The sequence below is a fragment of the Canis lupus genome, chromosome X (assembly GCF_011100685.1).
Source record: "Canis lupus familiaris isolate Mischka breed German Shepherd chromosome X, alternate assembly UU_Cfam_GSD_1.0, whole genome shotgun sequence".
NCBI classification, from domain to species: Eukaryota; Metazoa; Chordata; class Mammalia; order Carnivora; family Canidae; genus Canis; species Canis lupus.
Window position 1 is genome coordinate 12955747 of NC_049260.1, and position 12962 is coordinate 12968708.

General features: G+C 43.4%; 1 protein-coding gene across 2 annotated transcripts in view; it reads left to right on the forward strand.

Moving 5' to 3' along the window:
* The window catches only part of SYAP1 (synapse associated protein 1), a 32151-nt gene continuing 19189 nt past the window's right edge, over positions 1-12962 (forward strand). The window contains exons 1-3 of one of the 2 annotated variants that reach the window (XM_038586899.1): positions 1-295; positions 9015-9133; positions 9923-9989. In XM_038586899.1, coding sequence (XP_038442827.1) covers positions 103-295; positions 9015-9133; positions 9923-9989 — 379 coding nt within the window. In that variant the 5' untranslated portion in view covers positions 1-102. The remainder of the gene's footprint in view (positions 296-9014; positions 9134-9922; positions 9990-12962) is intronic. The other variant, XM_038586898.1, reaches the window with a different exon arrangement.

A 12962-nucleotide genomic window follows, 5' to 3' on the forward strand; every position in this document is an offset into this window, starting at 1 on the left:
TTCCGGGCATCTCCCGGGAGCCGGGCTCCGTGGAGTCGCGAGGCGGCCGTGCCTCCTAGGGTCTCCGGTGGCCCCGAGCGCGGCAGCGGCCCCGCGGGCGGCATGTTCCGGGGTCTGAGCAGTTGGTTTGGCTTGGAGCAGCCGGCGACGGGTGGCCGGCCGGCCGAGGGAGCCGGGCAGCTGGACGGAGCCGCTGCCCCCGAGGAGTGCTGCGAGGCGCTGGCCGGCGAGGCGGACGGGGAGCCGCGGCAAGCGGGGGACCAGGAACTGCTTCATCAGGCCAGAGGCCTCGGCAGTGAGTCGCCTCCGGCTCTTGCGACCGGAGAGGGTGGGAGGGGGCCCGCTCCCTGCCCTAGACGCCCGGGGGTGCGGGCCCGGCTGCGTGGGGCTGTCGGGTGGGTAGGACGGGGGCAAGCTGTGCGTGTCACTCGGTCGCCTCGGGACGGGACAGGTGGATCAGCAGCCGGGCGAGGCCGAGGCTTCATCCAGCGGCCAAATCCCGTGCCTGCCGCTCCTGATGACGGGTCACCCTGGAGGTGTCTAAACCTTGGGAGCCAGGGCCTCCGTAAAACGCTGCGGCTCCACGTCTTCGGCTTTGAATTTTTTTTATTTATTTATGATAGTCACACAGAGATAGAGAGAGAGGCAGAGACATAGGCAGAGGGAGAAGCAGGCTCCATGCACCGGGAGCCCGACGTGGGATTTGATCCCGGGTCTCCAGGATCGCGCCCTGGGCCAAAGGCAGGCGCTAAACCGCTGCGCCACCCAGGGATCCCACGTCTTCGGCTTTGACAGGAAATCTTTTTTGGCCACGTCTCCAGCTTTCATCTCCACATCGATCACCCCCAGGACGGGGGACGTCGGGGAGCTTAAGTTGGTTGGAAAAGTGCCCCTTTGTGTCCTTAGGACACAGTATGTTGTCTGAAGTACATTCCGGGAACACTTCGGTGTAGTGGAATTCTTTTTAAGGCCGGGAAAGTAGCTGTCCATTTTTGTCTGTGACGCAAGCTTCGGTGCTATACTTTTTCTTCTTTTATTTAAACATTTTATTTATTTATTTATTTATTCATGAGAATGACACAGAGACAGAGAGAGGCAGAGACCCAGTCATAGGAAGAAGCAGGCTCCGTGCAGGGAGCCGATAGGGAGACTCGATCCTGGGTCTCCAGGACCACGCCCTGGGCTGAAGGCAGGTGCCCAACCGCTGAACCACCCAGCCAGCCCGCTACTATATACGTTTGATGAACGATATCTCCTTCACTCTGTTAAACCTCCCACTGACTTAGGAACACAAGCCCAGAGTTACCAGCTCGAAATTATACTGATAGTAAGCACTAGAACTGGAAATGGAACCTAGGTCTGTCTAATTTCAAACCCCATACTCTGCGAGCCACACTCTAGTTAGGGAAGACAGTAAAAGTAGCAGACTTGAACAATCAACACCTAGCTCTGGTAATTCTGATTCTGAAGACCTTGGCGGGCTTAAACAATCAAAGAAAACATCTTGGACAAGGTGGTACATAAAGTAGATGGCACTACAAGTGAAGGAACTGAAGCAAACGTAGATACTTAGTTTAGCAAGCATCTTTTAAGAATCTACTAAAACGCCAGAGCATAAGGGAGTCTAGGACCTGAGAGTGGACGAATACATATGTGAATAGAAAAGGCTCTGACATTCAAAAACTTTGAGGAGGGCACAGGGAAAACAAACATCATCTCAACTCTTCACAGTACAGAATCTCAGTTCAAGGCCCCTGAACACTGCACAAGACAAATAAAGCTAACTGCTGTGCAGTACAACCTCTAAAGAGGGAACAACTGTTTTATATGTAGAACATTGACAACAAATGAGCTTGTAGTACTCAACAGATGTGAGATAAATCGTACTACAGCAGAAAGGCTGTTAGGTACATAGTCAAGATAAATACAAGTGGGACCATGTTAGGAAAACCAGGGTATGGGTCTTTACTCCATTTCATAAAACACACACGACCATTTGCATCCATCTTCAGGAATCTAACAAAAGTCTTTTTTTTTTTTTAAAGCAATCTCTGTGCCCAACATTGGCCTTGAACTCACAACCCTGAGATCAAGAGTCACATGCTCTACTGACTTAGCCAGCCAGGCGCTACAGAAGTCAATTCTTAAAACAGGGCTTTATTGACTTGAAACCTCACATTTAAAAATTTTTAAAGATTTTATTTACTTATTTGAGACACAGAGAATGAGCAGGAGGAGGAGATGGAGAGAAGGAGAGGGAGAGACACAAGCAGACTCCCTGCTGAGCAGGGAGCCCAATGTGCGGCTGGATCCCAGGACCCTATGATTATGACCCGAGCCAAAGTCAGACACTTAACCAGCTGAGCCAACTAGGCACCCCATCATATTTGTATTTAGTAACAAAGACTTGAATATTATAATATAAACATGTTTTTAAAGATTTATTCATTTATTTATTTATTTGAGAGCACAGCAAGGGAGAACATGAGTGTAGGGGCAGAGGGAGAAGGAGAAACAGGCTCCCCGCTGAGCAGGGAGCCCGATGATGCGAGGCTCCATCCCAGGACCCTGGGATCATGACCTGAACTGTAGGCAGAACTTCACCGAACTGAGCCACCCAGGCGCCCCTTAAAATAGTTGTATTTTCAATATGTATGTCTACTTTGGAGCTTGATTCTCCCATCTGTCTCTCCTTACCAGACTCTTTTAGTGTTTGGATTAGATGGAAGTATGCCCTTACTTCCTTGCACATACACATTGTGAGTGTAAAGTCTCAAAATAAGTGAGAACTCTTTTGGTTCTGAAATTTATGTGATTTTAAAAAGATGTAAAGGTTCTAGTTTATATACAAACCTTCAGAAAGATGAGAGATGGATCAGATATTCTTTTTTTTTATTTTTAAAGATTTTATTCAGGCAGCCCTGGTGGCGCAGCGGTTTAGCGCCGCCTGCAGCCCAGGGTGTGATCCTGGAGACCCGGGATTGACTCCCACATCGGGCTTCCTGCATGGAGCCTGCTTCTCCCTCTGCCTGTGTCTCTGCCTCTCTCTCGCTCTCTCTGAATGAATAAATAAATAAAAATAAATATTTTATTCATGTATTCATGAGAGACACAGAAAGAGAGGCAGAGGGAGAAGCAGGCTCCATGCAAGGAGCCCGACACCGGACTCAATCCCAGGTCTCCAGAATCACACCCCGGGCTGCAGGCAGCGCTAAACCGCTGAGCCACCTGGGCTGCCCGAGATATTCTTTTACATACTGATCCTAAGGGGTATGTTATTTTTAAAAAGACTCCTCTCTCAAAAACTGAAATTAAGTATCTCTGAGTCTGACTCCCACTACATAGATACATTTCTTTAGCATTTTAAAATCTTTGGACTCTCCTTTGTTTTGTAAATACTTGTTGAGTGCCTGCCTTCAAGGTTGGATTCTAGATACATCTGGGCTGAGTGAAGTAAGTCAGTCGGAGAAGGACAAACATTATATGTTCTCATTCATTTGGGGAATATAAATAATAGTGAAAGGGAATATAAGGGAAGGGAGAAGAAATGTGTGGGAAATATCAGAAAGGGAGACAGAACGTAAAGACTGCTAACTCTGGGAAACGAACTAGGGGTGGTAGAAGGGGAGGAGGGCGGGGGGTGGGAGTGAATGGGTGACGGGCACTGGGGGTTATTCTGTATGTTAGTAAATTGAACACCAATAAAAAATTTTAAAAAAAATAAATACATCTGGTTCATGGTGATCTATTTGTAAATTTAGGCAACTCACCAATTACAAATGGTGGATACCCAGGCCTAGATTCCACTCCCTTACTCAAAACCAATACCTTCCCATCCTCAGTCCTCCCCCCTGATGAACTCTGGCCTCCTAGGATCACCTGCTTCAGAAGGAGAGCATCTTATAAGGGAACACACTGAAGAGCTCCTCCCTATCTCACTGAAGGCCTTGTGCCCTAAAGTAACTTATTATTCAGCACAGATTGGTTGCTTGGTTTTTGTTGAAGCTTTATCTGTACTCTTTGGGGAAAAAAAAAATACAACACAATCCCATACCTCTGAGAGTGTTAAATAAAGAGAGTCATTTGCATAGTTTAAATAAGTGGGAGGGTGGCCAAAAATGAACTTTGCTTTTTTTTTTTTTAAGATTTCATTTATTTATTCATGAGAGACACAGAAAGAGGCAGAGACTTAGGCAGAGGGAGAAGCAGGCTCCCCATGGGGAGCCTGATGCGGGACTTGATCCCAGAACCCCTGGATCACGACCTGGGCCAAAGGCAGACCCTCAACCACTGAGCCACCCAGGTGTCCCAAGCTATACCTTTTTCAAAACTGTCTAAGGCCAGTGCATGCCCAGAAATTGGAGGAAGGGCCACCTCCTCTTTTCCTTAGAAAAGTGCTCCTAGTATTTGCAGTGGAACTGTATTAATTAGACCATCTTCTTTTTCTGTAAGGAAAGTGCATTTCAAGTTTGAGGTGCCTAACTTGCTTAGTTTACAACTAAAGTTAGTGTGTATGTAGGAAAATATATGTCTGCTTCAATACAGAAGTAAAATAACAGATTTACCACGGAGGAGGGCAGTGCAAATGGTCAAGAGCTTGGATCCCACAGCTTATGAACAATACTAAAAAGAACTGGGATTTTAGCTTGAAGAAGAAAGTTAGGGGCATTACTCAAAATTCTGAAAATTTGGGGGTTTTTTGTCGAAAAGTCATTATATGTTACATAAGAGGACAGATCTAAGTCGGAGAGAGGTAGAAATGACAAGGAAAATGGAAAGGATTTTCTAATTAGAGGAGCATAACAGTAATAATTGGCTACCCTTTGAAGTCATGTGCTCCCCATTCCTGGAGGTAGGGCTACTTGGGTAAGAGATTCAATTAGGTAACCTCTAAAGCCCCTTACAACATGAATATTCTAAAATTGTATGAAATACAGCATTTTTTAAAAATTAGCCAGCCCCTTCTTAAGAATATTGATTTCTAGAGCAACCCGGGTGGCTCAGCGGTTTGGCACAGCCTTCAGCCCAGGGTGTGATCCTGGAGACCCAGGATTGAGTCCCACATCAGGCTCCCTGCATGGAGCCTGCTTCTCCTTCTGCCTCTGTCTCTGCCTCTCTCTCTCTCTCTCTCTCTCTCTCTCTCTCTGTGTGTGTGTCTCTCATGAATAAATAAATAAAATCTTTTAAAAAATATAAAATATTGATTTTCTAAAGCAAAGCTTTAGAAACCATTGTCTGCTCCTTATTTTCCTATTCTAGCAGCAAGCCTTAAACTCTACCTTCTTTTACTCTGACATATGTATCCCTTTTCTGACTTCTGAGAACCTTCCTTCCTACTTTCTCTTATCCTTATCATTCCATTCAGTTCTGTAAGGCCTTGTCACTTGTTCATATGACATGAGGCAATATAGGATTGGGACACAAGCTTGCCAGTTAGAAGCAGATAGCCTGGGCAGCCCAGATGGCTCAACGATTTGGCACCTGCCTTTGACCCAGGGCGCGATCCTGGAGTCCCGGGAGTCTCTGCCTCTCCTGCCTCTCTCTCTCTCTCTCTCTCTCTCTCTCTCTCTCTCTCTCTCTCTCTCCCTCTCTCTGTGTGTGTCTCATGAATAAATGAAACCTTTTTTTAAAGATTTTATTTATTTATTTGTTTGTTTGTTTATTTATTTATGATAGAGAGGCAGAGACACAGGCAGAGGGAGAAGCAGGCTCCATGCAGGGAGCCCGATGTGGGACTCGATCCCGGGTCTCCAGGATCGCGCCCTGGGCCAAAGGCAGGCACCAAACAGCTGAGCCACCCAGGGATCCCCATAAATAAAACCTTAAAAAAAAAAAAAAAAGCAGATAGCCTGTGTTTGAGTTTCCTGTACGATTGCCTTTATTGTGACGTCATTTGCAAATTACAGAAAATCCAACAGAGGCATAAAATGAGAAGTCCCCAAGACCACCCCTAGGTTTGATGAGCACCCACCAAAACGGGTTGCTTTGGCAAGGAGGAAGGGATTAGGCATTGGCTAGGCAGTCAGCAGAGTTGGCCGCTATCTTAACGGGCAAATCATTCAGTCTGTGTGAGCTTCAGCCAACCTAGCTATAAACTGGGCAGATTATACCTATTCTTCCCAGGATGATTGTGAGACTAAAATGACTACTTTCACTGTTAGCAGTTTGCCCTCTCCTTCCATAAGGTTACGTAGTCATACTCACTGAGAGCCATTTTACTCAGTCTTTTCTTCTTTGGTTGCTGCTTTAATTCAGACTTTCTCTTTGTGCTTGCATTCCTGAAGTGGACTTTGTACTCCTGTTACTTCCTGTTAACTCTTAGTCTCAATTTTTTCTAACAACTTAATGAAAACTATCTTTAACTTGGTGTCTTCCAGTATATTAATTTGCAAAATTAATAAACCACTTTTCATCTGTATGAGCTTCTTACCTGAAAATCTCCTGGCAGATTTTCCCACGCCCCACTTCCTCTGACTTTGGAATCCAGGCCACTCTCTAATTACTCTTGGGAGACCTTCCTCCCTCCTTTTCTCTGAGTGCCTCTGTTTAATGATTATTCTTGCTGCTGTTTTCTTTGAGCCTCTTAGTGGCTTGTTTGTTTAGAAATAGACATTCCTTGAGGACGAGAACTATAGTTTCTGCAATGTTCTCTGTGTTCAATGCACTCCACTCTTGGACCCATTAAAATCTGAGAATTGAGATTATTATGCCAAAATACCAGGGTTTTTTTTTTTTTTTAAGTTTACTTATTTATTCAAGTAATCGCTACACCCAGTGTAGGGCTCAAACTCACGACCCCGAGATTCACAGTCACAAGCTTTTCTGACTAAGCCAGGCAACCCTAAAATGCCAGTTTTTTTTTTTTTTTTTTTTAAGATTTTATTTATTCATGAGAGACACAGAGAGAGGCAGAGACACAGGCAGAGGGAGAAGCAGACTTCCTGTGGTGAGCCTGAGGAAGGACTGGATCCCAGGATCCCTGGACCACGACCTGAGCCGAAGTCAGATGCTCAACCACTGAGCCACCCTGGGGTCCCTAAAATACCAGTTTTTAAATGACAGTCCTCCTTAAAATAAAAATGATTCCAATTAAAATATTTTCCTGAGAAAATCTTAAAAGGAACCCTACTCTTTTAGAACTTTAGATTTCTTTTTTTTTAAGATTTTATTTATTTATTCATGAGAGACACAGAGAGAGAGAGAGAGAGAGAGAGAGAGAGGCAGAGACACAGGCAGAGGGAGAAGCAGGCTCCATGCAGGGAACCCGACTCAGGACTCGATCCCAGGTCTCCAGGATCACACCCTGGGCTGAAGGCGGCGCTAAACCGCTGAGTCACCCAGGCTGCCCAGAACTTTAGATTTCTTTGACTATCTGCAAAGAATATTTTTACAAAAGAACCTGGCTGTCTACCCAATTTATTCTACCACTCTGAAAATAGATGAGTCATAACCAAAAAGAAATGAAGGACCTCCCTAAAACTCAGCAATTACTGTGTTGCTCCTCTGTCATTTAGCAAGTACTGATTGGTCATTCATTGGGGATACTGTGGTGAATCAGACAGCCTTGGTCCCCGCCTCAGTGGGACTTAGGGTGGGCCTTCAGTCTAACTGAGAGGACAGAGCCAAGTAATCAATAGTCCCATGAATTTTGTTGGTCTGGCAACACAGGTGCTGAGGGAACACATCTCAGGAGCTCCCACTCCAGCCGAGGAGCCAGAGAACTTTTTCTGAGAAGTGCTATGTAAGCGGAGACCCACAGTATATGTAGAGTTAGCCAGATAAAGGGCGGGCAGATACAAGTGTTTCAAATCAAGGAATAATGTATCTGAGACTTCCTTAGAGATACTTGAGAATTTCTTGGGGTCATATGAATGTAGGATAGGAGGGAGAAGAATGGCAAGAATGAGACTAGAGCCAAGTAGAGTCCTGTGGTTTGGTCACAATGGAGTGTTGACATCACTGACAGGTGAACACCACCAGACACAATGAGGGAAAGTAGACTGTTTATGGTAAAGGCTACAGAAAGTGGAAGAGAAGTCATTCAGATTGGGAGATAGTACTGTTGCTCCCAGATAGCAGTACAAGTTGCCGGATTCCCTGGAACAGATACTAGCCACCAGTGAGGATTTAATCTGGTGTGCCAAGCTCCCTTTACCACTCTTACCTGGGTTTTCCCCCTGCCTGAGTGTTATGAGAGTCAGCCTACCTGCCCTCAGCAGGTGCAAGTAGCAGAGGCAAGACTGCCCTAATTTAGTATTTCCCACTAGATGAGGTTGAAAGGCCAGTTGCCCAGGAGAATCCCCCCAGCAAGTCTAGCTTCACAACCTGCCTGAGGTTGCTTCTTGCAGCCTACGTTGTATACAGTGTGGACTTTGAAATGATATTTGTCTACATACAAGCCTTTGTTATAGTTGCAATAGAGCCTTGGTACTTAGGTCTTTTCAAGTCTTCAGGAAAGTTAATATTGTGCTTTTGTTTTGTAAAGGTGAAAGTTTGTGTGTTCCGGTTTTAATTTTATTCTATATATTTGCTCATATTAGTTAAGAAAGATTTGTTTTATTTTTTTATTTTTTTAAGAAGGATTTCTATTTATTAAAAATTCCCCCAGATTTATTATGGGATGGCTTAATCTAGGAAAGGAAGGACATGTTTTCTTTGAACAAGAGGGAAGAACAAAATAAAATAGGATATTAAAGGTCTAGAAAGGGAGGAAAGTGAAAGGAAGCCTTCATCTTATTTGTGAAGTTAGAAGGGAAATTATCTACTGAGATAAATTAAAATGAGAGACTGGAGAAGGGCAAGACATGTCTGAAACGGCTACTGGGAGAGAAGGGGTGGGAGTATGCTAATGCTATGGATGGCCAGTCCAGAGAGTGGAGTGTGTTTCAAGTCCTAGTTAGCAAGAATCATGCCCTATGGTTTAAGATTCCCATGCGAGCTCTTTAAGGGAACAGTCACAAATATAATAATCATTGTACTTGAATGGAGCATAGACTGTCTTTTATTCTTTACAGACTATCTATTTAGCTTTGCAACTGCTGCTACAAAAAAGATAACTGAATCAGTTGCTGAAACAGCACAAACAATAAAGAAATCAGTAGAAGAAGGAAAGATAGATGACATCATTGATAAGGTACATTTAAACATCTTTTGAAATTGATTAGCAGCTAATATAATTATCTCTTCTTTTTATGAACTTTATTAACCCAAGTAGGATATCATATTCTGGTAAAAATATTAATTGTTGAGATTCTTGTTTTTTTTTTTTCACTTTTTGTATAAGAAGTAGCTATGATTTAAATAACTTTGGTTTTAATATATTCGAAAATACACTGATGCTTCTGGGTAATACTAAACTTTTTATATATTTTTTTAACTTTTTATATTTTAAGTTTAATTTTAAACTATAACTGTTTGCAAATATTTATGCCTTTGCATCATCCATTTAAGTGTTTCAAGTCCTAACCCATTAGGGAATTATACTTTTAAGACTTGAAGAAGTTTGTACATTTCCTGCAGTGGTAGGGTGCAGGCCCAGGGAATTTCATTTATGTTGGCAATTATTTGAACTAAGGAGATCATCAATTAAACTTTAGAGAGCTTGTTATTTAGATGCTTTGTTGTGTGTGTGCCATTTGTTAGAATGAGATTTGACATGGCTTTTATTGTTTTTTGGAATAAAGCAAAAATTCAAAATGCAATTATCTTTGCATTTAAAAAGATAATCCATCACAAAAGACTTGAATACTTAAAATTTTAAAATGTTGAATTTCTCTTTGTTGGGGAAAGAGGAAGTATCACTTTTTTAACCTTTTTGAAGAAAATTAATAAAATATCTCACAACTTCACAAATCTTAAATGTAATTCTTATCTAATAATAAACTTCTCAAAGTAACTTGACTCTTTATGTATTTTTTAACAGACCATTATAGGAGATTTTCAGAAGGAACAGAAAAAATTTGTTGAAGAACAGCATACCAAAAAGTCAGGTATGATGCAAGTTTTTTGTACATGACTTACTTACCTGCCAGATTTTATTGAGCACCTAATAATGTGCCAGACACCACACTAAGGCTCTGAGAATACAAAAATGTGTAAGTAACAGCCCATCCTTCAAGTAGCACAAAGACTAGTGGCAGAGACAAGCTCATAAATCTTTGGGCTTTAAAGGAAGGAAGGAAATTGTTCCCTGTGGCTGGGATGGAGAGTGAGATTAGCCGGTGACAGCCCCTCTGGAGAGCTCGCCCTGAAAATGGGTAAGCTTTCATTTCTCAGTTTATAACCTGTCCAGCACAATGTGTGATGTACACATAATAGGCACTTAGCAAAAGTTGGCTCCCTTCCCATTCTGTTTGGGAGGAGAAAATGATAGAGCTTTCCAGAGGAGTAACAGAGGACTACAAAAAGTCATGAGGTGTTTGGGGAAGTTACTCAATATATTTCTTTTTTAAAAAACATGATTTTATTTATTTATTTGAGAGAGAGCACGAACAGGGGGAGAGGGTGGGCAAGAAGCAGACTCCCCACTGAATGGGGAGCCTGTCGCAGGATTCATTCCCAGGACCCTGAGATCATGACCTGAGCCAAAGGCAGGTGCTTAACCAACTGAACCACCCAGGCACCCCTTAATACATTTCTTTGCTGACAAGTGCTTGTTTACATGTTTAATAGTTATTAGGTCTCAGAATGTCTACTTTTACTGTTTGGTTGTACTCAAATACAAAACTGGCCTCATGTCTTTCTTTGAATTTGGCAAAAGAATAAAATAATTTGATCAGATTGAGCAGTGCCACAAATTTCAAAAGAGCTAATTAGTCCTGTGGTAAGTCAGGCATTGTCATGCCTAGGTAAACTCAAAGTATAAAGCAGATCTTTGGGACAAATAATCCATACAAATTAGCATTCCTTCGTGATTCGAGGTAACCAGTGAAAATGATCTCAGCTTGGAGACTTGGGATAGGAGCTGGTTGGAGCCTCTGAGATAGGAACTTTGAGAGAGTAGGGTGAAAGGATTGGAGGGACTTTCAGTTTTGAGGTGCCCATTAAGACCCCAGGTGAGAAGAACATGTACAAAGGCAGGGAAGGGAATGCAAGTGGCATGTCAGGAAAATGCCATTGCTCAGTTACACTAGTCACATTTCAAGGGCCCAATAGCCACATGGAGCTAGTGGCTTCCATATTGGACAGTGCAAACCTAGAACATTCCCATCATTGCAGGAAGTTCTACTGGTCAGCACTGCTCTAAATTAACTGAATGGGGTCCAGCAGCAGCAGTTAGTTGATTCCTATTTGAAGTATGGAGAATTTCCATCTACCAATACAGATTATTAGTCAAGTCATGTAAAAACCATGAGAGTGGTGACCTCCTCAGTGAAAAGTGTGTAAAGCATGAAGAGAGCTGAGCAGAGATCTACAGTATTGAGGGGGAGGGAGGAATGGGAGAAATTGACAATTCCTAAGTACCTGCTAAGTGGCATGTACTTTATATACAATATCTTTTTTAGTAAAAGGATCAGCAAGGCTACGTAATTATGCTGAAGGTTGCTCAGCTGGTGAGTGATGAAACAAATCTGCCATCAAAAACAAAACAAGTGATGCCTGGGTGGCTCAGTGGTTGAGCGTCCATCTTTGGCTCAGGTCATGATCCCAGGGTCCTGGGATCGGGTCCCACATCAGGCTCCCTGCATGGAGCCTGCTTCTCCCTCTGCCTGTATCTCTGCCTCTCTCTGTGTGTCTCTTGTGAATGAATAAATAAAACCTTTAAAAACAAAACAAAAAACGGTGCCCATTTACCTGAGAGAGAACACTAGGAGAGAGAAGCAATGGAAGCCCAGAGAGGGGAGAATTTCAAGGAGAGTGAGGTCAGCTGAGAGGTCGCTTTACAAGAGCCATACGAGAGGCCCTATGTGAGTGTTCCATGTGCATTTGTTCATTTAACAGTCACAATAACTCTCTGAGGTACTTGAATCTCCATTTTGCAGAGAAAGAAACTGAGCCTAGAGTGAAAAGAACTAGGAAGTGCCCGTGGGTTGGACAACCAGGAGGTTATTGGTCGCCCTAGAAAGAGCAGTTTCAGAGGAACAGGGAGGTGGGGGGTGTCTCATCCAGGTAGGTAGGTTGGGCCTTGACAGGACCTTATCTGAAGGTAAGAAACACCAGGAGAGGCTGCTCAAGGTAAATAGACTTAAAATGGTGGCCAGAATATATTTTTTAAGTTTTTTTCTTTTTAAAGATTTATTTATTTATTCATGAGAGATACAGAGAGAGGCAGAGATACAGGCAAAGGGAGAAGCAGGCTCCACACAGGGAGCCCAACATGGGACTTGATCCCTGGACCCCGGGATCATGACCTGAGCCAAAGGCAGGCATTCAACCGCTGAGCCACCCAGGCGTCCCGAGGCCAGAATATTAAAATCAATAGTGTGAGGGGGGAAAAAAGTTTTGAAAGGGCTTTACCCCAATTTTTTTAAAGTATGAAAATATGTTTATTTTATCTTATAGTTAAATGGAATTTGGATTATATAATTGCCACCATTTGCTTGCTTAGGATAAGCCAAAAAAGGAGCCATGTATCTGTCTTTCTGTCCACATGTCCATCCACACATGCACATAACTTTTCTATCAGTTGGTACACAACAGGATGTCTCTTACATTGGATTTTTGCAACGTGATAGAAAGGGAGGTCTTGGCAAAAATATTAGGACCCCCTGCAGATATATCTTCTGTGCTGACCTCCCACCTCCACAACCTTGGCTCTGCCCTCTTGCCCTGCCCTGGTTCGGATGGCAGCGCTACTCAGATGAGCAACACACTCACTGACTTTTTCTCCACTCTTTCACATTTGCTGCTCCCTCTGAACACCCCCTACACACATCCACCGCCCAACTCCTCCTCCTAGACCAAGATCAGCCCCCAGGTCTCCACAGAAAACCCCTGGGACTCACCTCTCAGTAGTTGTCATT